At 45.8% G+C, this 26479-nt stretch overlaps 1 protein-coding gene across 4 annotated transcripts in view; it reads right to left on the reverse strand.

Moving 5' to 3' along the window:
* Positions 1-26479, reverse strand: part of HTT (huntingtin) — a 2905635-nt gene that overhangs the window by 1423400 nt on the left and 1455756 nt on the right. For all 4 annotated transcript variants that reach the window (XM_069632055.1, XM_069632053.1, XM_069632052.1 and 1 more), the window contains 2 exons: positions 25965-26020; positions 25691-25839 (listed from right to left, as the gene is read on the reverse strand). In XM_069632055.1, coding sequence (XP_069488156.1) covers positions 25691-25839; positions 25965-26020 — 205 coding nt within the window. The remainder of the gene's footprint in view (positions 1-25690; positions 25840-25964; positions 26021-26479) is intronic.

The raw sequence follows: 26479 nt of genomic DNA on the forward strand, positions 1-26479 counted from the left end.
TTGACATATTGCTTGTTCTGAAGATTTCGCAGCTTCTTTCCCAGGCTGTCATAAGCCTTGGGTAGAAACAAATTTGTGCCATTGAAGGGCATGTCCAGCAACATTGATCGGGGAAAAAACAGATTTTCTGAGCCAAGAAAATCTTGATACAGAGCTATTGCGCATAGCTCTGCCCATGTAATCTGCTGTGTCAAGCCCCTCCTTACCATCTGTGACAAGATCAGTCAATCACTACTTCAGGAATAAGCCGTTCTGCCTCAGGGATCAGAGCCCACAATGTATGCATATCTCTTGCCAAGGGACAAGGCATATTTATGGATTTAAGAACCACACTACCAAAAGCAAAACTATTTTTTTGCTAATGCAACATACCTTTTGTCATTCCCATCAGGGGATGGGTAGGCACTTGAATTCACTGTGCAAGTGGCAGTATTCACCACCAAACCTTCAGGGTTAGGATGCCTTGGCAGAAAGTCTGGATTTGTAGATGCAAGCCTATATTTCTTGACTACGTCTTTATGCAGAGCAGTTGCAGAATACGGATTTTTCCAGATATCTAATAGTGGGTCTTTCAGTGCCACGTGGAAGGGTAAAACCAGGTCCTTAGGCAGTACCTTATCCAGAAAGTCCATGAGATTATATTCTGTAACTGATTTTATGTGTGCCCCAGCTCAAGGTTTCTGAAACCATCGACATCACCATCCTGTATTAGAGTGAGGAACAGGACTGGTATGCTTTTAAAACCAACTATCTTTTAGATTTTATATAGGTAATACAAGTTAGCCTTGAACAACTTAAGTCAACAAAACAATAAGAAAACAAATCAGAATAAATAACATATACATTTAACAAGTCGTCTCATAGCATTCACAATGCAATATCTTAATGTAGCAATATCAAAAATAACAAAAAGGTAAGCATCAATTTGTAATCAGTGTTATCTCACAATTACTATCCCAAAAGGCAGCCTAGTTAAAATCAGCTTCCATTACCGGAATAGAATGTATGACCAGAATTCATCAGAGTCAATGATCGACATTTCATATGAATATTTACTGTAATATTCGTAATAATATTTGGTTAGCAACCAGCACTGGGTCTATTTCAGATTATTATTACACACTTGAAATATTCTCGCATTCTTTGGGATTTTACTCCATTCCCCTTTAACCATCAGGGATGGCAGCATGTTTAATCTCAAATGAATAATACATCTACATAATTTTCCAATAATGGTGACTATAAGATAATTGTATGGAAAAAGATAAGGGAGCCACTGTTGAGTATTCACTCAATGTGCTCAATTTGGAAATATGGTTGATGTTTGCAATGTGGCCCCATCTATATGCCTTTTTGGTAATCTCTTTTTTGGCACTCCAACAATTCATGTCCAGCCCTCCATTCCAATCTATCTCCTTATGGAAGGATAGGCATGAGTTGTTAATTAGTTCTTTCAAAAGCCAAGAATCTTTAAACGTGTCCACTTTTATACAGGTTCCAAATAAAGTTAAAAGGTTATATTCAAGATCAGTCAACATTTTGAGTAATAGACTTCGTTTGATCGTATATACAGTTAATAATGAGGTAAGTCCAAATTCCAATCGAATTGCCTCGACTGCAGTACCTGTAGGTAGGCCAAGCAGGGAGCCCATATGGGATACATTACTCACCGTAATCGTATTTCTGATGCTTGTATTCACATGCTGTGCATAGGCCGACATCTAGTGGAAGCTGCAGAGTATTACAGTTTGTTTTTCGAAACTCGAAAATGGGCGTCGACACAGGGCGTGCCAGTAATACTATCCCTAGTGTGACGTCCACTGTACCCATGATCCCTCACGCGTCTAGGACCCTCAGATTGTATTTTTCCTGACATGAAGTAGCATGAGGAGTAGCAGGAGTACAGATGATCCAAGCAGATAGAAGATAGATAAGATAAGACTACAAGCATCCATGCGCCTTCTCTCAGAGGGGAGGAAGGGTGGGTCGCATGTGAATCTAAGCAGATACAAGCATCAGAAATACGATTAGGGTGAGTAATGTATCCCTTCTGAGGCTTGTGGAATCTGCTTAGATCACATGCTGTGCATAGATTAGCGAGCAGTGTTAGAAGGAGGTGGGATATGAGAAGGGTCATGAGCAAATAAATGTCTTAGAACCGCTTGTCCCACTTGAGTATCTGTCTTGGAATGGGTGTCAATGCAGTAGTGCTGAGTAAAAGTGTGAATAGAGCTCCAAGTAGCTGCTTTGCAAATGGTGTGAAGGGGAACATTTGCAATGAAAGCCAGAGTGGCCCCACTACCTCTGGTAGAGTGGGCCCTTGGTGTAAAAGGAAGTGTTTGATCTGAAAGGGAGTAGCACAGTTGGATACATCTGACTATCCATTTACAGATGGAACCTTTAGAGACGCGATTTCCTTCTCTGCCTAGAGCTACGGAGACGAACAGTTGATCTGTCTTTCTTAGCGGCCTGGTCTTGTCCACGTAATAGAGGACCGCTCTCCTCACATCTAGTGTGTGGAGTTTCACCTCAGCAGAGTTTTTGGGTTCTTGGAAGAAAGCCGGTAGCTCAATGGACTGGTTAACATGGAATTTAGAAATGAACTTAGGTGAAAATTTAGGGTGAGTGCATAAAACCAGTTTATCCTTATGAACAGTAAAGAAAGGATCCTGCACTGACAGAGCCTGAATTTCACTGACCCTTCTTATGGATGTAATGGCTACTAAGAAGGCTGTTTTATAAGTCAGGTGTTTGAGACTAGCTTAATGCATGGGTTTGAATGGAGGTCCCATGAGTTTAGCAATCACCACATTAAGGTCCCAACCTGGTGGTGGGTTAGAAATTGGAGGGTGGAGTCTCTTTACCCCTTCCATCAAGGACTTGACCACTGGTACTTTCCACCATGACACCTTGTTATGGGAGGTGGTGTAGGCTGACAGCGCCGCCAGGTGTACCTTGAGTTAATTAAATACTAACCGTGCATCCAGTAGGTGGAGCATATAGGTGACAATATTGGAAGGAGTACAATCAATTGGGTTGATTTGTTTATTCTGGCACCAAATAACAAATATTTTCCACTTATCAAAGCAACAGTGCCTTGTGTTAGGTTTTCTAGACTCTTTCAAGATGTCCATGCATCTCTGGGGTAAAGTGAGATGGCCGAACTCTGACTTCAGGAGCCATGCTGCCAAGTTCATCGAGTTGGGTTGAGGATGCACTGTTTGTCCTCCGTGCTGTGAGAGTAGATTGTACCAGCATGGGAGCTTGATGGGGTCGCACACCGCCAGTTTGGATCGTTAAAGGGTTTCCCCTTTGTAAAATTCTCTCTTGTCCACCAGCGAAGGCTTTGTAATAGTGTTGGCGAAACAACCCCTAGATCGTCCCACTGACCACTTGCCTGAGACCATTGTTTCGCCAACCATTCCTGCATGGGTCGCATGCGCAGGCACGTGTGGGGAACCAGGTAAATGCAAGATGCCATCATGCCTAATAAACACATCGCTTTGCGCACCCTTATCTGGCAACCGGACTGATAGAGGAATTTGCAGCAACAGATTTCGAATTCTTTCCTCTGATGGAAAGGTCAACCCCTCTTGTGTGTCTAGGACAGCTCCTAGGAACTGTTTAGAGGTGCTTGGCACCAGGCTTGATTTTTCTCGTTGATTGTGAAGCCCAATTGGAAGAGGTTGATTGTTCTTTGAATGTTGGATCTGCAAATTACGGGGTTTTCCCCTGTGATGAGCCAGTCGTCCAGGTAAGGGTACCCCCGGGATTGCCTCCCTGTGTAGGTGCGCCGCCACCACTGCCAGTACCTTGGTTAATACCCTTGGGGACGAGGCTATTCTGAAGGGCAGCACCTTGAACTGGTAATGCTGGCTGTCCACCTTGAAGCGCAAGAATCTTCTGTGCGCTGGGAACATGGAAATATGAAAATAGGCATCTTTCATATCCAATGTTGCCATGTAATCCCCTCTTTTTAGATTACTACCTGGAGAGTAGTCATGCGGAATCTTTGTGGCTTGACATATTTGTTTGCAGGGCGCAAGTCCAATACTAGGCGCATCGTTGGATCTTTTTTTGGCACAAGGAAGTAGGTTGAATAGATACCCTTGTTTACCTGGTTGCCTGGGAAGAGTTCTATTGCGTCCTTTTCAAGAAGAACGACAATCTCCTCAAGGAGGATTCTTTGGTGCTCCAAGGAGTGTATGTTCTGTCTTGGAGGATGGTTGCGGGGGCGTTCTAGTAGCTCTATACAGTATGCCGCGGACACTGTGGACAGCACCCATCTGTCCGAAGTGATCCCTTCCCATGTGTGGGTGAAGATGGAAATGCGCCCCCCTAATGGGGATGCATGGGAAGGGACCCGGAGAGGAACGTCACTGCTGTTTATTGAGTGGCGTAGTGCCTCTACTTGGGCTGCCTCTCCCCCTACCGCTGCCCTTTTTTTTACCTCTGGTGAAACCTTGGGTAGCCTGTTGATTGCCGCCCCATGAGGTTCCTTGACTCTGATAGTAATTGGACCCTCTTTGGGAGTTTTGGCTGCGAAAGCGACGAAAATTATTGTTATTTCCCCTTTGACCTGAGGGCTTATTTGTTAGTTGGACGAGGGACTTTAAGGTTTCGTATTCGTCCTTAGCCGTCTTCAGTGCTTCCTCCACTTCTTTCCCAAATAGCACGTTCGGTTCTACCGGCATATCTATGAGGCTGGCTTGGGTCTCGAGCTTAAACCCCGATTGTCTTAGCCAAGCATGGTGTTTAATAACTGTGCCTTCTGCTATTAGTCTCCCTGCATTATCTGCTGCATCAAAGTTTGCCTTAAGAATGCATCCAGACAATGATCTTCTGTCTGATGCAATTTGGGCCAATTGGCTCTCTAGAGGTTCGGGTGCAGAGGCAATGAGGGCAGCTACCTTGGTGGCAGTTGTAGCTTGCTAACAGAGTGGTGGTGTTGGCAATGCGTGCTTGGTATGCTGACGTGGATGCCACCTTCCTCCCCAGAGCATATATTCTCTTGCTCTCTTTGTCCGGGAGTGCTTCAGAAGAAGCTAGTGGTGTTCCTGCCCTCTTTCTGGTGGTTGTAACCACTAATGAGTCGGGTTTTAACTGACCCCTTATGTATAGTGGATCGGAGGGAGCGGCCCTAAATAATTTTTCTACTCGTGGATTAACCGTCCGAGTAAGATTAGGGGTTACCAGAGAAGGATTGATTCTGTGTTGAATTGATTTTAAAATGGGGATAGTTTGGGCAATGGATTTCCTGTCCCCTAAAATCTCTTCTGCAAAATCTCTCTCTTCTTGGACACCCTGTGTGTCAATTTGAAAATGGGCTGCAGCTTTAGCTAATACCTCATTGAGTAAGGGCAGATTATCAACCAGTGAGTCATTCACAGGAGGATCTTTGGGAATAGGGGAGGCAAGACTATAGGCCTCCGCCTCGTCTTTCTCTTCCTCTTCCTGGTCCTCGTAGTAATCGACCCCTGCCTTGTCCTCCAGCATTTGTACTTTTGGCTCCTCACCATATGGTTGGTAAGGCTGAATTACAGAAGGGTCTGAAATCAGATCTTGAACTGGAGTCTCAGAACGGAGCCTCTTAGTAGGAGGTTGAGGGACTTTGGATCCGAAGGAGCAGAGGTAGCTGGTGTATTATGATAGCTGTGAAAGTAATATGGGTCTTTTTCGTAGAAGTCTACAAAAAAGGACATCATCCTCATTAATCTATCAATGTCCTCTGAATTCTATTGCTTGGAACTGGGGATAACCCTCTCCTGCTGTGGTTCTTCACGTATGTCTATCTCCCGAGTAGTGAGAAACAGACTTTCCCTTGGTGACAGAGTCAGGGACTTGGACTTTTCTTTGTGTTTTTCCTTCTGAACATCATGTTCTGAGGCTTTCCTATGTTGTTTTTCCCCTTTCCCATGACCGGAGGAATGTTTTCCTGAAACTTTAGGGTTCTCTGAATGTTTCGATGCTTGGCGTCGAGATTCGGAGGTGGTGTCACGAGATTCGGGAGTCTCGGAAGAGGGGCGTTGAATCTCGGAAGCAGACGTGGAACGTGCTATTGGAGTAGACGTTGAACGTGCTACTTGGGGGAAGAGGTCGGATTAGTCTTCTGACGACGGGCATCAATGACTTTAGGTAATGTGGCACCCTTAGCAACCGTGGACGGTTGCTGTGTGTCGTGAGGCAACCGTGACCTGGAACGCCCAGAGGACACTGATTCGGCAGACCGCTCTCTTGATGCCTTCTTTTGGCGATCGCTCGACATACGTGTCGAATCTCGGCTGGGGTTAGTGTGCTTGATGGAAGAGGTAGGTTTTGCGCTCTTGCCGCCGGGTGTTGTCCCCATAACTGAATCGCCTGTCAGTCCTCCGAGGTCGGGGGCTTGCGCGTGGGTGCCTGTTGACACCCCAGTGCCCTCGCTGTCCGATAAGGCGGCGGTGCTGCCATCGCTGAAGGAACCCACTTCGCCCATGGCCTCTAGCTGCCTGGCGTAGTGGGCCCAGCGCTTCCTTGAGCGGTCCCTGAGTGTCTTGGCCTTGAAGAGCTTACAAGCTCTACAATTAGCCTGGGGATGGTCCCGTGGGAGACACAAGTTACACGTATTGTATTTGCCTACCCAGGGAAACTTACGGTTACACTTTGGGCAGAATTTAAAGGGAGTAATCTCCATATGTCACTATTTGGCAGCGGGCGGGTATATGTAGGAACCTTGTGTGTGTGTGTGTGACCAGCACCTACTGTCCCTACTTGCACCGGGACGAGGCCCAAAGTCCATTGTGTAGTCTCGACGGCTGTTCTTCTTCGGTCTCAAGTACCGACGTTGATCTTCAGCGATCTTGGACGTAGGGTTGGAGAACAGGGAATTTTTGTAATTATAAGATAAATGGCTAGAGCCAAGGGAACTCCGCGATATGCTTCCGACAAGTATGGCAGAAAAAAACAATCTGAGGGACCTACACGCGTGAGGGATCATGGGTACAGTGGACGTCACACTAGGGATAGTATTACTGGCATGCCCTAGTTCGACACCCATTTTCGAAAAACAAACTGTAATACTCTGCAGCTTCCACTAGATGTTAGCCTATTCACGGCATGTGTTCTAAGCAGATTCCACAAGCCTCAGAAATATATATATCTCAATTTCATATAATATGCTTGGAATGAAACATGTTTTGTATAGTTTCGTAATCCCCAAAATTGACGGGCCACCTAATTTCTGCATACAAATCTTAATATTGAAGAAAGTACTTTTTATTTTTTTTTATATATCATGTTCTAGGTTTGTTTTTTTTTTAAACGTAATAAGTGCATTTGGTTACAGAATTGTGACCTTTTACACTACCTTAGTACACACAAATCATTACAAAACAATACATAATTACACATACATTAATATAATTTAAACTACATTTCTTATTAATTTATAAAACTTCAAAAAAGTTGCAAAATTAAAACTCAACAATAGCATGGGTGTTAAAATTCAAATATCAATTAATTGCATCTAAAGTGACAATTTAATGACTACCAAGTGGAATATGTGGAACACCGCTGATGCAATCACCAATGATTCTGCTCCAAAAATTGTGCTCCACACTTGGTCTGAGTTCCGGAGAGCGAATTTGCTGTATGCTTTGTCATATTCCATGGTAAGTGCAGCACATTGTGTTAGTATGTGTAGGGGCGATCCTACCTGTTCAGTATAAAGTCTGCAGAGACGTTCAGCCCAGGGGAGTCCCACCCATGCCCCAGTATTTTCCAAACCGGCAGTGTATGGAGTCGTACCAAGATGATAAACTTAATCAGTGCCGGGAGGAGAAGCTTTGTGAGAAATGACTATGGAGAACCCTTAATGCGAGTAGTTCTCAAACCCACGAAGTTTGGCCATATGGTTTAGCTCCAGGGTTCGTGTCATGGGTTCTAGTCTTCAACTCTATCTTTGCTAAATTGAAGTCCAGCCATTAACATTATAAATGTTATAATAATATACAATATATAATACTTTAAATTGTGTTCAGTGGCATTCCCTTTATTGTCCAGGTGTTTTTCAATTTATTTTAACTTTTTACAACACATTACTTTTGTTTTAAATTGGTTCCTCTTCAGTTGACTAGATTCTGAGTAATCTGCAAGCGCTCTTAATGGCATTTGTAGGGCAATGGCTACCCTATTAAGAATGACAATATCGTCCACATATCCCAACCAGTGGATATGCATGTTTTACATTTTTGGCAAGAAAGTGTAAGTGTGTTTTTTTTTTATAAATATGTTTTTATTTGCATTTCCTAAACAATTGAAACATTCTTCCCTCCCCCTTCAGGAACCACTGTTCAGCTTCGTCGTCTTTATGCACATCGTCTTCCACTCCTTTCTCTCCACCTTGCACTTAGGTATTAGTCTATATATAGCACCCGGATGTTCTGGGGGCACCATTGTTGCACAAAGTCACTTTTAAGAACCGTAATAGTTCTCCCCATTCCCTCTGGAATGTATCTGCTTCCCCTTGGATCCAATATGTTAGCCATTCCATCACTACTATGTCCCAGTGTTTGCAGTACCAGCTTAAAATGGATGGAAGAGAGATTTCTCTGGCGATTACCATCCAGGCAGCTGTAAGGGCCGTAGTCAGGGCTCTTTTCTGGGGTTTCGAAATGATATGAAACCCTGGTCTTAACATTCCTCCCATGATCTCTGCTGTCGTGAGGGGTAGAGTTTCTGGAACAAATTCCTGTACGTTTTTCATAATGTCCTCCCAGAATCCTTTTATTCTTCGACAGACCCACCAGATGCGTGCCCAGTCCCCAGTTCCCTTACATCCCCTCCGGTATTATTCTGTTGCGTTTCTGTGCACTTTACTGGGGGTGTAGTGTCACTGTATCATCATTTTATACCATGACTCACGGAGTTGTAGTGACCTGGTCAGTTTCGGTATGTTCCACCATAGCTCAACCCAATGCTCCAGCATTATTTCTACGCCTAGCAGTTCCTCCCATGCCGCCTGGTATGGCCAACGTGTTGGCGCTGGTCTTACTTGTAGTAGTTTATATTGGATTGGCCACCAGATGCCTGTCCCCTGTGTGAGACGCGATATATGTCTCGAATTGCATCAATGGTCTGGTAGCAGCTTGATAGGTTTCATTCTGCCTCAACCAATGCCTTAATGGTGTGTATTCAAATCTATCTCCCTCCCTTACCCCCACCTGTTTCTTACATTCTACGAATGACATTACATCCCTTTCCCAGATCATGTCCCCAATCTTTATGCACCCCTTTTCTTTCCATCTCTTAAATTACCCTTTTGTCATGCCTGGGGTAAAGTTGGGGTTTTCAAACATTGGGGTAGAGGGAGAGGGTATTGATGACAGGGGCTCTTTCTTAATCCTCCTTTCCCAGATATCGCAGGTCGTGCGAAGTACCCTGCTGCATCTAGCGGAGGGGGTTCTCTCAATCCCATGCAGCCATAGTAGACCAGACAGGGGCATTCCCGCCACCGTTCTATCCATGCAAGCCCATATTTTGCCTGTACTTCCGGAGAACCGCTCATTAACGAAGTTGGGCCGCTTCATAATATTGATGCATTTTAGGGAGCCCCAATCCCCCCTTGTGCCTGGGAGTCGTCAACATTTACATTGCAACGCTCAGGCCTTTATTCTGTCAGATACATTTGGAGAGCAACGTATTCAGTGATGTAAAAAAGGCATTGGCAATCGCTATCGGGAGGGTGTGGAACCTATAGAGAACTCTCGGGAGGTTCACCATCTTTATCATATTTATCTGACCCATCCAAGAGATGTGCATCGGGGACCATTTTGCAAAATCAGCTTGCGATCGTTTCAAGAGTTCCGGGAAGTTTGCCTTGTATAATGTCCCCACTGTGCTTGTCAGTTTTATGCCCAGATATGCTATGTGCCCTTTTACCGTTTGGAAAGGTAAAATATTTTTTATCCACGCTGCCTCTTCTTCCGAGAGACCCGCCTCCAACATCTCCGATTTTCCCATATTTATTTTCAGGCCAGACAACCCTTCCTGTTCTGTGAGGGTAGCTACTAGCACGGGTAAAGGCCTTTCTGGGTCTACCACGGTTACGAGCATGTCGTCGGCATACGATGCAGTCTTGTGTATTTCCCCCCGAATGGGACTCTCTTGATGGACTGGTTCTCTCTTATAGCAGATAACAGTGGTTCCAGATAGATAGCGTATAGGTGTGGGGACAGGGGGCAGCCCTGTCTCGTTCTACATTTATTGCGGCAGAGATATGGTTGTTCACTTCCAGACGGATCTGAGGGGTACTATAACTGGCCCTGACCATTTTTATATATTCAGGCCCGACGCCTATTAACTCCATCGTATGAAACAGGTATGGCCATTCCACCCTATCAAAAGCTTTCTCAACGTCTAATGAGACTAGGGCGGCCAGTATCTGTTTTAGCTCCAGTTTTTCTAGTAGATGGATCACCCTCCTGGCATTGTCCCAGGTTTGTCTACCTTTAATAAACCCTGATTGATCCTGACCTATAATCCCTGGGAGGACCTCTTTTATTCTGTCTGCCAGTATTCCAGTAAATAATTTGACATCAGCATTCAGTAATGCTATAGGACTATAGGATCCGCAACTAGTGGGGTCCTTGTTTGGTTTCCAAATAGGACCACTTTTGCTTGCGCTATTGATCCAGTCACCCCCTTTCCATCTCTAAATGTACTGAAAAATTTTGTCAGGAATCCTTTTACCTCTTTACTGTATATTTTATTAAAAAAACTTGTATAGCCATCTGGACCTGGCGCTTTGTTGCTTGGCATGAATTTAATCGCCCTTTCCACTTCTTTCTCCAGCCCTCCCTTTCGTCCTCTCTAAATCTGGTCAATGCTATCCCTCCCAGGAATTCCTGTATCTTTTGTAATTCTGGGTTCCCAGTAGAATACAGCTCCTTAAAGTATGTTGTGAAAGCCTGTGTGATCCCGCTTGATTCTGTTATTTTGCCGTCTACCCTGCGTATTCCGTCCACATGCCGTTGGCCCTTCTGCTGTTTCAGGAGCCTGGTTACCATTTTGTCCGCCTTATTGGCTGCTACGTAATAGCGCCGTTTAAGCCTCAGCAGGGCGCTCTCTGCTTTTGCAGTGTTCAATAAGCCAAGTTGCCTTTGTGCTTCCTTGACTTTATTAAAGTTCTCTGTAGTCTTCCGTCCCACCAGGAGGTTTTGTGCCTCCGTCAGTGTTTTCTCCAAATCCTTCTCCATCCTATCCCTTTCTTTATGCCTTTGCGCTTTGAGTGAAATAAACTCCCCCCTCCATACCACTTTAAAGGCGTCCCAGACGCTCCAAGGGGAGACACTGCTTGTAGTGTTCAGTTCAAATTATTCTATTATTTTGCCCCTCAAAGTTTCCCGAATCACCTGATCTCTTACGAGGTCTCCTGGGAAACTCCTTGTCCATAGGGGATTTCGTGGCTTCGATTCCCCTAGCTGTATCTCCATTGACACGTGATCTGATATAGAGATCGGGCCTAATTTGATGTCTATCAGTGTGCCAAGTATTCCGGGGGTTACCCATGCCATATCTATCCTGGACTATGTGCGATGCACATGTGAAAAGCATGTGTACCCTGTCGCTGCATTTTCCTTGCCCTCCACAGATCTTGGAGTGCCATTCCTTCCATTCTCTGTGTGGTATGGGCGCTCCCGTCTCTTGCTGGGTCCCATATCATATTAAAATCTCCTGTTATTAGGATTTCTCCCTCTGCAAACTTCTCTAGTTTCTCCATGACCTGTTTTAGGAAGGGGTCTTGTCCTGTGTTACGGGCCTATAGTGTGGCAATGGCAATTGCTCTTACCCCAAAGATGAGATTTCACGAAAACATATCTCCCATTGCCGTCTACGAGCGTCTTAGATCTTTTTGCGCCTAGCACATTTTAAATCCCACCACCACCCCCGCTGTCTTATGCCGGATATAGTTGTATGTAAGTCTGTATCTGAGTCTTATGTCTGTCCTGTTTCCGGATATGAGTTTCCTGTAATAGGAAAAGGTCTGCATTATGTCTCTTTATATGTGTTATTACCTTCTTCCGTTTTACCAGGGTGTTCAAGCCACGGACATTATAAGAGTAAATCACCAGTGGTCTTGTCCAGGGCCGTTCTTACAACAGATTGCACCCCAGGCGGGAAGCATCGTTGGCGCCCCCCTCCCCCGACCTGTGATCTCATGCATGTGTCATGGGCTGAGCAGCGGGAGTGGGGACTATGAGTTAACAAAATTGTCAATGCTGGCATCTGCTGAATTTCATGAACCTCAAAATAGCAATAAGAGGGTCAAACCCGAACAGGCCTGGTTATGCTAGTTTGCTTTTGCTCTTCATTTTTTAGTAACAATGACCAGTTTGCTGCTGTGACTCAGGTCAGAGAATCGTTCAATTTCAGATCTACACTAATGTCATTCATATGACTTCAAACATTTAGCCACTCTTAAAAGGTGATGAACTGGTCTTGAACAGTGTTACTCAAACCTCCAAGAACAAGCACCAGCAACATACCCACCGATAGCTGTACAAGCCCGTCTATCTCAGCATTAAAATACATGCATTTATGCAATATGTATTGCATCAAATATTTCACGGGAAGTTAAATATATTTAGGAGAGACACACGTAAACAATATCACTACTCCATTTGAGTGGTAAAGTCTACTTTAAACATATGAAGAGAGTTAACATGCATGCACAATTCAACATAGCTCCCAATGTTAAAGTTGGAGAGGTGGCATTCTAAAATTATGACATTACAATGTGGATTTTACAGTGAAACACACTGCAGTGCATTACCGCGGCAGAGAAATGGCAGTTCGAGTATTGGGGTTTGTTTCGCTCATGCTCATGTACTCTCAAAATTCTTAAATGTTTCCTTCGTGATCACTCATTTTAGCTCCCGACAGCACCATGAAACTGTAAGATCACAATGAAAAATGAGGTCTACCATCCCAACATAAAAACAAAAACAATCAAATACTTATAGGGTGCAAGGTAACCTTTTCTTGGGACTCGTTAAGTTTACTTTTGCAAATTACTTGTCGCGTGCTGCTTGAATAACAGCAGCCCTTGCACATTGTGCAGTGTATAGATGAATTTCATTTCAAGGGACTTGGAGTACTGCGGGTATCAGGGGAAGCATCTCCAGTGTACCCCAAGCATAGTGCGCTTTTCCCTCCACTCACAACCCCCAGCCTTGCAGCCCTGCGCTTTTTCACATTCTCCATTATGGTAAAGAACATTGTCCCGAGCTTGGGAGAGAAATGGACTTTGCAGAAGGAGCTGCCTCCCCAGGGTGTGTTTAGCTGCTGGTGTATCAAATGCAGAAATGGGGGGCATCAAGAGACCACGCTCTGAAACATCTTTTGCGCACTGGTTGGTCACACGACAGAAAGTGTGAGCAGGTGATTCCCCAACACTTGAACCATTCTTTAGAGACCTGGCTTTGATTAATGTGGCGTTAGCTATTCATGGCCATTTCCCAGCGTTTGTGTTCAAGCAGATCGGAAGCTGCACTGTGCAGGGTATTTTAAAGGCCATGAATTGATGCTACAGCATGTCGCCCCCAATGGAATAAAGAAATTGAAGCATGCATCCTGCAAGTCTGGTTATTTGCATTATACGGAAGACGGACCATCCGTCCATGGAGACGTTTTCTACTGTAGTTGCTGAGTCGCTTTCCCAAGCCAGCTGCTGTGCCGACTTCGCTCAGCTTTTGGTCCAGCGCCTGCATCCATCCTTCACACTATCATTCACAAGGCGCGTTCGTGTAGGTGTTTGTTTATCTCGTTAGACTAGCGTGATTGCTATTCCAAACAAAAGAAGCACTACGACAAAGAAGAGTACAAGACAAGTCTGAGCGAACAGTGAAATGTATGAAACTCTTGCACTAAAACAAAGTCAGCAGTGCATGCCCAGGAAAGAGGGAACAACGAACAATATGCTCAGGAGCGGGAACTAGGGGGGGCATAGTAACCCGCAAACCGGCCCAAGCATGGTACCGGCCCCCAGGGCCTCGCCCTCAAAGTGATTTTCGCCCAGCCAATGGACTGACCAATCCAACCCCGCTGGAACGTGCAACTGTCTAAGATCTACTGACGGTGACACTCTGCCCAGGTCTTCCGAGAACCAGCCTTTTGATCTCCTGAGGAGAGTCCACCACCAGTGCTCACTTCCTTTTTCATGACTACTTGAACCTTGACAAAAGTGTCTAGCTTTGTGGCCTCCAGAGGCTGTTCTTGGATGGCCCAGTCATCTCTACAATACCATTTTAAAATAAATAAAACACCTATGCAGCAATAGGCATTACCTGCGAGGACGGGAGCAGGTGGAAAGAAGTGTGCTTGCCTCGACAGGATGGAGTTATTGCCCGGTTTCCTGAAACAAGGCCAATCAGCGAGGGCAGGATGCAGCAACTGTTTGTATTTGCTGATTCTGGTGCTGCTTGGCATGTGTGCTTGTGATGGGAACAACTTCAGGATTTAGTGACCCACTTGCTCCTCTTTTCTGTATTGGCCGCGGCCGACAACACCAGCCAGCCCCAATCGATCCACACTTCAGTGTCAGTGCACGCCCATAGCCTGGAGGAGGGCACAACAAACGTGCGCCCCTGGGCTTGGCTGGCGCCAGCAGCGCCGGCGCCATCCAGGTCCATGGGAAGGTAATAAAGCAACAAATGTTGCAAATTTATTTGCCAATTGCCCTGCCCTGCCTGAGGGCCGAGGCCAGGCCCGTTTCTTGGCCCGGACGAGGCGGGCAACTGCCCGGTGCGCAATAGCCCCGGGGGACGCAATTACCCCGGTCCCTGGAGCCTTTGGAGGGGATGGAATTCCCCAGTTTGTGGGGTGGCGCATTGACGTGGGGAAAGTTCCACAGGTCAGGTGCTGGCGCTGCCCCTTACAACTGTACGTGACATTACAGAAGTCAGAGGCTCCCTCTGACCACTTCGTGCCACTTGTGGTGGGGGGCATAAGCACACCAATAAAAACACTTTAGGTCCCCCTGCAGCTAAAACCAGCCCTTTCCATCACAATGCCGGCAGGAAACTGCTAATGGTTGCCCATTAGTCACTAAATGGTTTCGTGCTAGCATTGAGATGGGAGGGGAGGTGCGGTGGGCTGTGGGGAGTGGGAGTGTCTTGCAGGGACGCACCAGGGCCCCGACACGGTACAAACGGAGACCCGTTTGGGCCCATGGTGTGTCCCTGCAAGCTAGAAAATGGCCAAAATAATAGTTTAAAGCAGCACTATTTCTTTCATGCCGCTTCTTTTCCAAACTATATATCAAACACACTTTAAACCACTCCCATGGCACTAGTGATGAGTTACCTCACTATGTGGATAATAGTTTTGACCAGTGTTGCTGAGTAAATATTCTTCAAGCTACGAACCGGTTTATTTATTTATTTATGCAATGTTTGTCGGGTACATGGAGACGATAATTTATTTATTTATGCAATTTGTGTCGGATACCTGTACCCAACACACATTGCATAAATAAATATGCAGGTACCTGACAAACTTTGCATGAATAAATAAATAATCCGGGTACATGTATCCTTATAACAAGTCAACAGACAGACTTTACTGTATCAAAGCATACACTTGATTCCCATTCAAAGAATGTTAAAGTGATTGTTTATTGGGTTCAGGTGTCTCCTTGTCATTGCCCCTTTCGCTTAGGTTGCCTCCAAACCCCTTCGCATCTTGTGTTCTTTGTTTGTTGCATATACTGCATCCTATGCCATATTCATGGTCTCTTGCTGTGCCCAGTCCTCATTATCTGCAGCCTAAGTGGGACTGGGGCATAAAATTGTCTTGGGCACCAGTAAAAAAGTGGCCCACCGTTGCAAATGGCAATTAATTCCTTGTGTGACGGACTGTTTGACTTTGAGTAGGAGTTCCTTAGCAGTGTCGTTTGGGAATGGCGCGCAGGGTGCAGTGGGAGCGGTGCGCGGTGGGAGTGGTGCGCGGGGTGCGGCAGGAGTGGAGCGCTGGGTGTGGTGGGAGTGGCGCATGGGATGGGGTGCGGGGGGGCACCGCATTCCTAGTGTTTCTCCCTGGGCACTACATGGACTAGAAACTGCCCTGGCCGAGGCCACAGCCTGCAGCAGTGCCAGTGGTAGAATACATGTGTAACACGTTTGTTTCCTAACATTATAAAAATGAACAGGAACATTCATTTTTATAATGTTAGGAAACTCGTGTTATTCGTGTATTCTAGCACAGTGGACTTCTGGTGCAGTGCCCCCTAGAGGCTGACTGACATAAGGCAGCTGCCTGGGCTGCCTAATGTAAAGACCGGCCCTGGTCTTGTCATTGGTCTACTACCCAACTCCTCCCCTAGTCCTCTGGTTCCTACTGACTAGGTGCAAGCTTCCCCTTCCTGTGATGTGTCTTCTAGTTACCGGTAGTTCCTCCCTCCCCCCTATCCCTCCTCCCCTCCCCTTTCTCGGCCTGACTCGGTATCCAAGGATACTTCCCACCTCGTGGGCATCGACTCAGGTTTCACCTGGACCCTGAGGGTATTCTAACCTTTACGTTACCAAGTGGTGCCTCCTCCTCTCCTGGCCGGGCCTTCTTTGCAGGTGAGAGTCCCTTTAAAGTAGGGAAGCTCTAACATGCGCCCTTTCCCCTCTCCAAACTGCATCCTCGTTTGTCTTTTGTCGCTCCATAGCATCTCTGAATTTGGCCGAGGGCGCGGTTTCATTTCCTGGGTCTTGGGCCTTTCAGTTTCTCCCCCCTTCTCCCACGGGCTGTTGACCATTCCCACGGCTTCACTCCGTACGATTGTGTGTCTTCTAATCTCTGTGCTTCTCCCGCTGTTCCCTCTTCTAGGTCAAGTACTGCCATTCCTTCCTCGCAGGATGTCACTCTCTGCTGTCTCCCTTCCCACGGGACGAGTAGCCCAAAGGGGAATGTCCATTTATATGGGACTTTCTGTTCCTGCAGTTTCCTTGGCACCGGACCCATCGCTTTTCTCTTGTGCAGGGTAGATGCTCCCAGATCTTGAAATAGGCTTACCTCTGAGCCATTGATTGTTATTGTTTCTTAACCTCTCGCAGCCTTTAGTATTCTCTCCTTCTCCTTGTAGGTGGTCAGGGCCGCCTAGACGTGTCTGGACCCGTTTCTTCTCCGCTCCTTATCGGCCTACTCTGTGCACGCTATCTATCCGAATCCCCTCCAGGGTGCTAGCTGACAGCAGGGTTGCAAAGCATTGTTGGATAATTCAACGCCCCGTCCGGGGTGGTCTCTGCCAGTCCCTTGATCCTGATATTAGAGCGCCTCGATCGGTTTTCTAAATCTTCTGCTTGTATTTCGAGGTTGTGTGTGGCGGAAGCTATTTGTTCAAGAAGTTCAGAATTCTGTTGAACCTCCATTTCCATTTCAGACTGTCCCTGCTCTGTCACATCCACCCTGTTCCCCAGTGAGTTCATGTCCTCTCTAATTTCTTTCAGCGTATCCTTCAGCTCCTCTTTCAGACGTCCAATCTGTTGTTGGAATGAAGCTGTAATTCTTTCCTCTATACCAAGCAGGCACTTTTGCAGGTTTTCATTATTTATTGCCATCGCCTCGGGTCTCTGTATTTCCCCCTCGTCCCCGTCTGCCTGGCGATTGTCTTCTTGGCTTGTCTCTGCCTTCCGCCAGTATCATTCCAGTTGACTTTTCCTCTGATTTTTCTTAAGGGATTGTTGCCTAGGGGTTTACTTGCCTTTCGGGCCTGGCATCTGCGGGTGGGGCTGTTCCTCTACGTCTATGTTCCATCCTGTTTCTCCCACTGTTTCCACTTTGAATTTTCCAGGTGGTACTTCTCTGCACTCCCTTATCTGCCCATCTCTGGACCTAGCTTGGTTAGACCTCTATCTTCGCTTAATGTCCTCCATCTGGCCTTGCTATGTGAGTCTCTCACCTGTGGGGTTGGGGGAGGTTTGTCTGGCCTTGTACTCCTGTTACTTGTTCTGCCTTTTATTAACTTCCTTTAGTCCTTGAATGTCTCTGACCCAATGAGTGGGGCTCCTACCCTTCTTTCCCTGCTCCAGTGCATGTTTTCTCTCTGTTGTCTAGCTCTGATCCTCCGGTGGTAGCTATTTCCCAGCAGCCTTAACTCACAGTCTTTGTTAGGGGAAAGTGAGGCCTTTCTACTTTACTTCTGATATGTTAGTTGTCGCCTGGGCTCTTCTGGTATCTCCCTCCCGTGTAGGCCTTTATTATCTGCTCTTCCGTGCTGTGTGCTTTGCAGGTATGTGTCCTGCACTTCCTCGATTTGGCCCGCTTCAAAGGCACCTTGCTGGCTTGCTCCTGGGCACTGCCGCATGTTATGCTGGTAGGTTCCTTTATTGCAATCCGTATGCCCCGTGTGTAATACCAGTGGGTCCCCGCCTGCAGAGGTTTTGCTGATTACACTGCGGGGGGGTGTGTCCTGTACAATCCGGTTTATCAGTCCTAAAGGCGCCTTTCTGACTCACCGTTGGATGTTTCCGCATGTTGCAGCATCTGGCGTCCGCTTGTCTCCGGGGTATTCCTTGCTGGTAGCACGGCCGCACTGTGCATTATGCCGGCGGGTGCCCATCAGCTGTATTTATATGCCGCGTATATCCTTGCGGCTTCCACACTGCTCCGTTGGGTCAGCCGTCTGTATTGTGGAGCGCTAGTCCAGTGTGGCGAGGGATCCTCCTGCTTCCTCCTTTGTCCCGCCCCCCCCCCCCCCTTAGGGCTTCACTGCTGGTATCTTGTCCCTCCTTCAGCACCCGCGCCGTGGGGCTCCTGGTCTCCCTCGCTGCACGCGGGCACTGCTCTGTCCTGATATTCCTCAGTTGCCGGCTCACCAGATCGACTGTTCGAATACTGCCCTTTCCTTTGAGCTTCCTCGTACCCGAAGAGTTGCTCAGGGTCTCCTTTTCAAGCCGAGGCTTCCCTTACTCCCGTTGCAGTGTCTCAGCCACTGTCCAGCCTCCCGTGGGGCCTCTTTCCTGCCCAGCTCCTCGCTCTCCCCTCTGCAACATGCTTGAGGCTCGCGCTGGGGACATTCTCCTCCCAGTGATATTTCGGTTCACTTTCTCCGCTTTGACGATCAGAGGTGTTCGAATTTGCACAGCTTAATTATTCTCCTTATTGAAGTCTGGCCGGGAGCCCATCGGAGTGCGACTTCACTCCACGGCAGCCATCTTGGAATTTCACAAGTGTGTTTTAATGCCTCATCCAAGTTAGCAATGTAAACGTAGCTCTTCACACAAGAACTACTAAAATAACTTTCTACATCAATCTACACTTTATTAACAACTAATGACCATTGCAACTTAAGGTAGAGATTGTAAGGTACCTCTCTACGTATATGCATAACCTTGTAACTCGTGTACATTTTATTATCTAAACCTTTTGCGTAACCATGTAACATTTCAGCTTTTTTATTGTCAAGAAAAGCACCTAAATGCCTCCGGGTTTCGGTGCGCTATACACATTTCAAAATAAAGGTTAACAATCAGGGGTGCTAAAACAAGCCCTGTTTTAATGTATGTGCCAATGGAGTCCGTAAGCGCCCCCTTGTCATTCAAACGAATAATGACAAATCATGTCACTGTAGAATTGTCTGATAAGACCGAGCCAGACATCTGGGAATCCCCATCTCCTGAGTTTCTGCCATAATAGCTTTTAATTTATCATATCAAAAACGGCTGTTTGTTGGTTTGTTTTATTTATTTATATAGCGCTCCAGACCCGGAGGTAGAAGGGCGCTTAAGGAAGCAGTAACATAGAATGAATTATACATTTTCATTGTACAACAATTTACACAATTTACAAGCATAGTTAAACAATCAGCAAAGTTCACAAATATTTAAAAGAGGAGGTAAATGCTACTCTTTATTCAGTAACCATCCAATAACATGTTTCCTAGAGATCTGAAAGGACTCAATGGTTTTAATGTTGAGGGGTAAGGTGTTCCAAATTTGGGAGGCAAGCACTGTGAAGCTAGCGCCTCCTGCTTTTTTTAAGGTAAATCTAGGCACTGACAGGCATAGAAATCACAGAAACCGGCAGTACACAGCTAGAAGGGGGACACCTCTGTATGCGGACCGGGACAGAAAGATAACCGCACTCAACATAGGATGGGAAAGGAGATCAGAAGGGCGGCAGCTGGCAGAAGATAGAGGAGAAGCAACTGAAGAGAGATACCACACACTGGTACAATTAGAGAGGTGCTGACAACAATCCTAAAGCCACTGTGTACGACTGGACAGACGGAAATACACGATATCTGCTGCAACAACTGGATTTCAGGACCCCTGCGAGTGGTTATACACACACACACGCAAGCAAGGAGATTCAAAACCCAGGCACCTGCAAGGCCCCACAGACAGATAGTGGAACACACCATAACCGGCAGTTGCACGGCAAGTACCAACGAAATTGGGTCAGGAAAGTGGACTCATACTGCGCTACGGAACTACAAAAGGCAGCCAAACCGAATAAACCCAGGGGGAAACAACCGTCGATATACCTTTTTACCAAATCAGCCCAGATGGGAGAAGTAGCTAAATCTGTAGGGCAAGAGATGCAAGGAAGGACAGCTACGACACAAGACGATCATCAGATCCTGGAAGCCATAGCGTCATGGGAATACAAGATCGAGACTGCCATGGCAGAATTGAAAAAGTCATTTGAGTTCAAGATTGATGCCGTCAGTGTAGATGTGAACCTTCTGATACAGGATGTTAGGGCGGTGGTCGAACGCACAGAAGGACTAGAAAAGGAGGTAAAGACAAACTCGAGCACATGCAGCACCAACACCAAAGAAGTCTCCAAACTACAACAACAAGTGCGCAATCTCGAGTGCAGGGCAGAAGAAGCGGAGGGACTAGTGCGCAGAAACAACATACGGATTGTTGGACTTCCAGAAGGAAATAGGTGCAGGTTCACTCGCTGGAGAGAGCTCATAGAGCCTTGAATAGGAAGCCACTGCCAGGAGCCCGTCCCCGGCCAATCATCGCCAAGATACTAAACTATAAAGGCAGAGAGAAGATCCTGGAGCACATTCGCAAGGGGGGTACAAAAAAACAGAGCGTCGGCGACTTTCATGGCGTATCCGGATTACACATTCTTGGTGCAGAAACAACGCTCGAGTTACGTGTCGGTTAAAAGGAGATTGCCTGACTCAAATACATGCTGTTGTATCCGGTCGAAATTGAAGATCATACACCAAGGCAAAGCATTGTGGATGGACAAGCGGAATTGCCCGGCTGGAGCGGATGACCGGACGGAAAGCGGTAAGGAAAAATGAACACATCCCCACTACGATGTACTCTTGGACGGAACGTACCCTGCGATCTAAGGTTGTATGAGAGATAGCACCCACGAGACAAGAGCATAACTGAGGATCTGGGATGTGCTTTTGAACACACAGCGGAGGTGGGAATTGATTATAGTGTTGACATTGACTATGGGACAAGAATATAATGAAGTATATAACCAAGTTGGTGTGAAATAAGTGCATAAAAGTGAACACACAAATTGTGCAGTACACAATTGTTTGTATACAGGAGACACAGAAGCTGCCCAGAGAACACAGCACGACGAAACACGCTATCACCCCCAGTAGTTAGTGGGTGTCCAGTTAAAGTTACGAAATCAAAAGGATTGAATGCCAAAGGTGAGAGTGCATTCAACCGAAAACAAAAGGATCACATTTTTTTTTTAAATGTATATATTTTTTTTTTAATTTAGTATAGGTAAAAAAAGGTGTTTTTACACCAAAAACAGGGGTTGGCGGGGGGGAGGGGCGGGGGGCACTCCCCCGCCCCAAAAGAAAATGTGTTCCTTTTTTTCGGTCGAATTGACTCGACCCTTTTGTCATTCGACCCTTTTGAGTCGAAACTTTAACCTATAACCTAGTTAGTGTAGTTGGGATACTGGTAGTGCGGTACCCTCCTGCTGAGCTCCAAATATCAGCATTGACCGAGAAATGAACTAGATGCAGGGGAGCCTGAGAGCCAGGGATGGAGCTGGGCAACAGTTGGGGATAGTTGAGGTAGAGGGAGGGGTGGGAGTTGGGGTAACGGGGAATGGGTGGGGGGAGTTGGGAGAGTTAAAGGGAGCAGAGCCTACAGCCACATGCCAGCGAAGAGAATGAGGAGGGTGGGGGAGGAGATGGGAGGAGTGAGAAACGGATGAGATGGAAGGAATAAAGATATTAACCTGGAATGTGAGAGGGCTCAATAACTACAAACGCAACAGGGTGATGTACTTGAAGAGACAGAAAATAGACATTGCATTATTGCAAGATACTCATCTGACGAGGGAAAAACAGGTTACAGTAATAAAGAAATGGAAAGGGATAACCATGGAAGCAACATATTCAGCATATGGGTGGGCGGAAGCCCTCTAGAGTCTCAAACCGGATGGTGGTGGTGTGAATGTCAGATGGTATGTATGGTGGGTGATCGTGTTATTAATTATGCGCTTATACAGCAGGTGTTTCAAAGTGCAAAGGGTAGAGAGGTTCTATGGGGCGGCATACAGCCTTACCCAACTTCGATGTTTGCGGATGGGATGGATGTCCTTTGTGTGGTGGCAGGGTGCCGTCAATCTTGTGGCGTGATCGGCAGAGAGCTGTTATAACTTTTTTTCCCCTTGCTGGTTTCGGCGGTTTTCTACTTCTTCAGTTAACTGTATGCAGGGATCAGTGGAGGCTGGAGTGCCTCTTTTCTTTTAAGGATAGCATGTGCCACGCTTAGATGGAACTGTGAAGAATAGCATGTGCCTCATCTAGAATTATGATTGATAGCATATCCCTCACTTAGATAGAGCTATAAATGACAGCATGTGCAACACTTGCCACACTTAGATGGAATTGTGAAGGATAGCATACCTCTCACCTAGTTAGAATTGTGAATGATAGTATATCCCGCAGTGGAAAAGGTAGAATGAGTAGAGTGAATAGAATAGGTGGAATAGATGACATAGATAACACAGATGGAATGGATTGAGTAGACAAAGCAGAAAAATGGTTGGAGTAGACTGAATGGGGAAGAATGGAATGAATGGAACCTGTTGAAACTCACCCCACGTGTTTTATCACTCCGCGCCTGCTCCTGTGTTGCTGTCATATATCTGTATCGCCTATATATGCTATATATCTGTATCCCCTTATATATCGGTATCCCTTTATATACCTGTACTGACCCTGTTCCTATATATCCATATGTCGCTATGTATGTTCCCACCATCCTGTTCATGTACCTGGTCTCAGGTGCTTTATAGATAACCACCATATCATACCACTAGGCTTACTCTCTACTGTACACCATCATTCAACCAAAACACAGCTATACCCCTGGTAATTCGGCCTAGCTGTCCTCAGATAAATACGACCCCACGAACACCTCATCACCCTAATAAAACGCAGCTAGCTGAGCACGTTCCGGCCAGCTGCACACATAGGCGTTCCTCAGGCCTAACGCAGCCAGAACCCAGTCCAGGTGTACACCCACCAGACTGCACACATCAAACTGATATCTTCAGCACCACACCTATCGCTAGGAAGCAGCTATCATCCGACAACTACACCAGCTGCACACATATCCGGTGCACCCACACACCATACAACACTATCTCTCTCTACTGACCTGAACTACGGTTCCCGAGGGCATTCAACCTACCAGCGCTTTGAGTTCATACTAATGATATATAAGGCACTACACAAATGCCAAGTAACATAACATAACATACACAAGAGGAGTGATAACATGGATAGCGCCACATGTCCTGCTTAAAGTTTTACAGTCAACCATACGTAAAGAGGGCAGTATGATATTAATAAGGGCTAGTAGAAGACAAAGAAGTGTGTATCATCAACACTTACGCCCCGAACCAGGACACTACAGCATACCTTAAGACCTTATATACCAAGTTAAGCCCGTATATGGATGAAAAAGTGGTGTGGGGGTGGGGGTGACTTTAAATGTACCCTGAACCCAGAAATAAATCAGTCGGACGAAAGGGTTACAACATCCGGGACCAGCAGCGAAGGCCCTAAGCACCTTGTTAAAAACTTTTCGCTAGAGGATGTGTGGAGACTTAGCCACCCACAGGATAGAGAATATTCACACCACTCTGCCCCACAGAATCTGCACACTAGATTAGATTACATATTCATGGGAACAGAGTTAACAGGAGAAGTGACTTTGGTGGAATACAAAGCCTGGGTCCTTTTAGATCATGCCCCACTGCTAGTGACGTGGCAGATTAACCACCCAGAGCTAGAATACCGACATGGAGACTCAGGGCCAAAGCATTGAAAGATAGTGTTTAGAGAGGACTTGAGAAAGGAGATAACAGAATATTTTGAGCATAACATGGGGAGTGTGGATTCGGCTGGGACATTATGGGAGGCATTTAAGGTAGTAATGAGGGGAGCGTTGATGTCCAAATCAAAGGGGTTGGAAAATAGCATAACGAGGGAACTACAAAATTCAGAACGGGAATTAGAAACAAAGAGCCATATACCAATTACAACAAAAATGCAGGGTTCACTGGGAGAGACTAAGCAACTTAAAAGTGAGAACCCTAGACACACAAACAAAGCAATGCAGGGGAGGGATGGCCAGATCCGGTACACCCAGGAAGGAGTGAATGAATGTTTTCTTTAATATTACAGGGACCCCACTGAAAGCGATGAGATAGATATACTGGAACTATTAACAGAGATCACACTCCCCAACCTAGAGGAAGCCGAAAGGAAAGCCTGGAATAACGTTAGAGGAGCTAGAACTTGTGATCAAATTCCTGCCCACTAACAAAACCCCTGGGGCAGATGGCCTCCCGAGCGAATTCTATAGAGCTTATAGGACGGAAATACTCCCCCCACTGCTAGCAATGCTAAACGAGGCAAGCAATTTAGGCACATTGCCCAGATCTTTATGGGAAGCAAGGCACTGTATTACAAAACTTGAGAAATAGGACCTTAGAACATTAAATTTGAGGAATTGCTAAATATTTTCTGAATGCAGTCTGATACTTGAAGGTAGTTCTACATGACCAACAACATCCAAAAGACTAATAAAGCATATCTTTACACAAGAGCTCAAATAAGCACATTTCCATCACATAGGACATGGGAAGGGAAAATGCTCAAAACTGATCAGGTTGGATGCAAGTGGAAGCTCAAGAACCCACCTCTGAGGATGAAAATAATAGCACCTCACCAGGGGCCTTATCACAAGTGGATCAGTGAGCAAAAGGGATGCCTATACAGTGGGAACAGGCTAAACGCCTCCCCACAAAAGGGTGCAGGGGAAGGACAATACCCAAAAAATGTAGACAGGGGGAAGGCAAGCCTAAGCTCCAGAATCCACCTCTGAGGATAAAAAATGTATAACGCCCCTCAGGTGCATCATAACAAGCGCGTCATAAGAGCTTAAAGAAAGTATACATATGCCTCAAAGCGTGGAAGGGCGCACAACAGTGGGAGAAAGTCATATACCTCTCCTATATTTTCACTTGTATGAAAATAACAGGAAGGATGAAGTTTACCACACCAACTAAAGATAGTATATGCTAAACGTAGCGCAAAATACCTTATAACAATGCAATGTAATAGTAAACACACAAAACTAGGTACGTGATTTGTAATTTAGTAAATATTTATTTTCCAACAATCATATGAATAATGACAAAGCTACTGTACCATGCGTAACAGCTTTTCTTCCACTAGCCATGATGCCATCACAGAGTTGGATGATTTTAGGGATGCCAATTATCTGTTTGGAGTGGTACCGTTCATAAGACAACAATACCAAGAAGAAGAAGACATTTGGAATGATTGTTTCTGATTCTCTAGACAAAGAAAAACAAAGGAAGTCAGTGGTCACCTTTTTATGCTCATTGAAACTAATATTTCTAAACTAAGCAGAATAAAACAAAAAAAACTTCACTTAAGCCAATAGTGGTTCACTTCTTACCTGAACTGGCCAACTTCAATGTATTCAAACTGCTTTAGTACAAACCCAATGAACACCTAAAATTAAAAAAGAAAGGCACTATCTTTAGACTGATGATGTACTACTATTGGCCTAATGCCTCATCTTCATGAGCTCAATTTAAGTAATTAAAGGTGACTGTTCATCACATCATATTTATGTTCAACCTCATAAAATGGCAGACTATCAGAACTTTCTTTCACATAAGCAATGGGAATGCACCCAGCATCTTCCCTTATTTAAAAAAAGCTTTGCCCTATTAAAAGGTCCTCTGAATGCACGTATCAGATTCAGACATTCAAGTGCCGTATTTACTTCATCACAAGTGCAATTGCGCAAACCAGTGAGTAAAAACAGTGTTTCTGTTTTCTGTGCATTTCATTTGTACATGCCGAGTGACGAACTGGATGTGCATTGAAATGTGCAGAAAATAAATCTTCTCCCTGCACCTGTTTGGAATAGGCACAAAGGGATCCACAATGGTTTTCTGAAGGTTT

This window comes from Ambystoma mexicanum, chromosome 6q (genome assembly GCF_040938575.1).
Source record: "Ambystoma mexicanum isolate Mex_15411 chromosome 6q, UKY_AmexF1_1, whole genome shotgun sequence".
NCBI classification, from domain to species: domain Eukaryota; kingdom Metazoa; phylum Chordata; class Amphibia; order Caudata; family Ambystomatidae; genus Ambystoma; species Ambystoma mexicanum.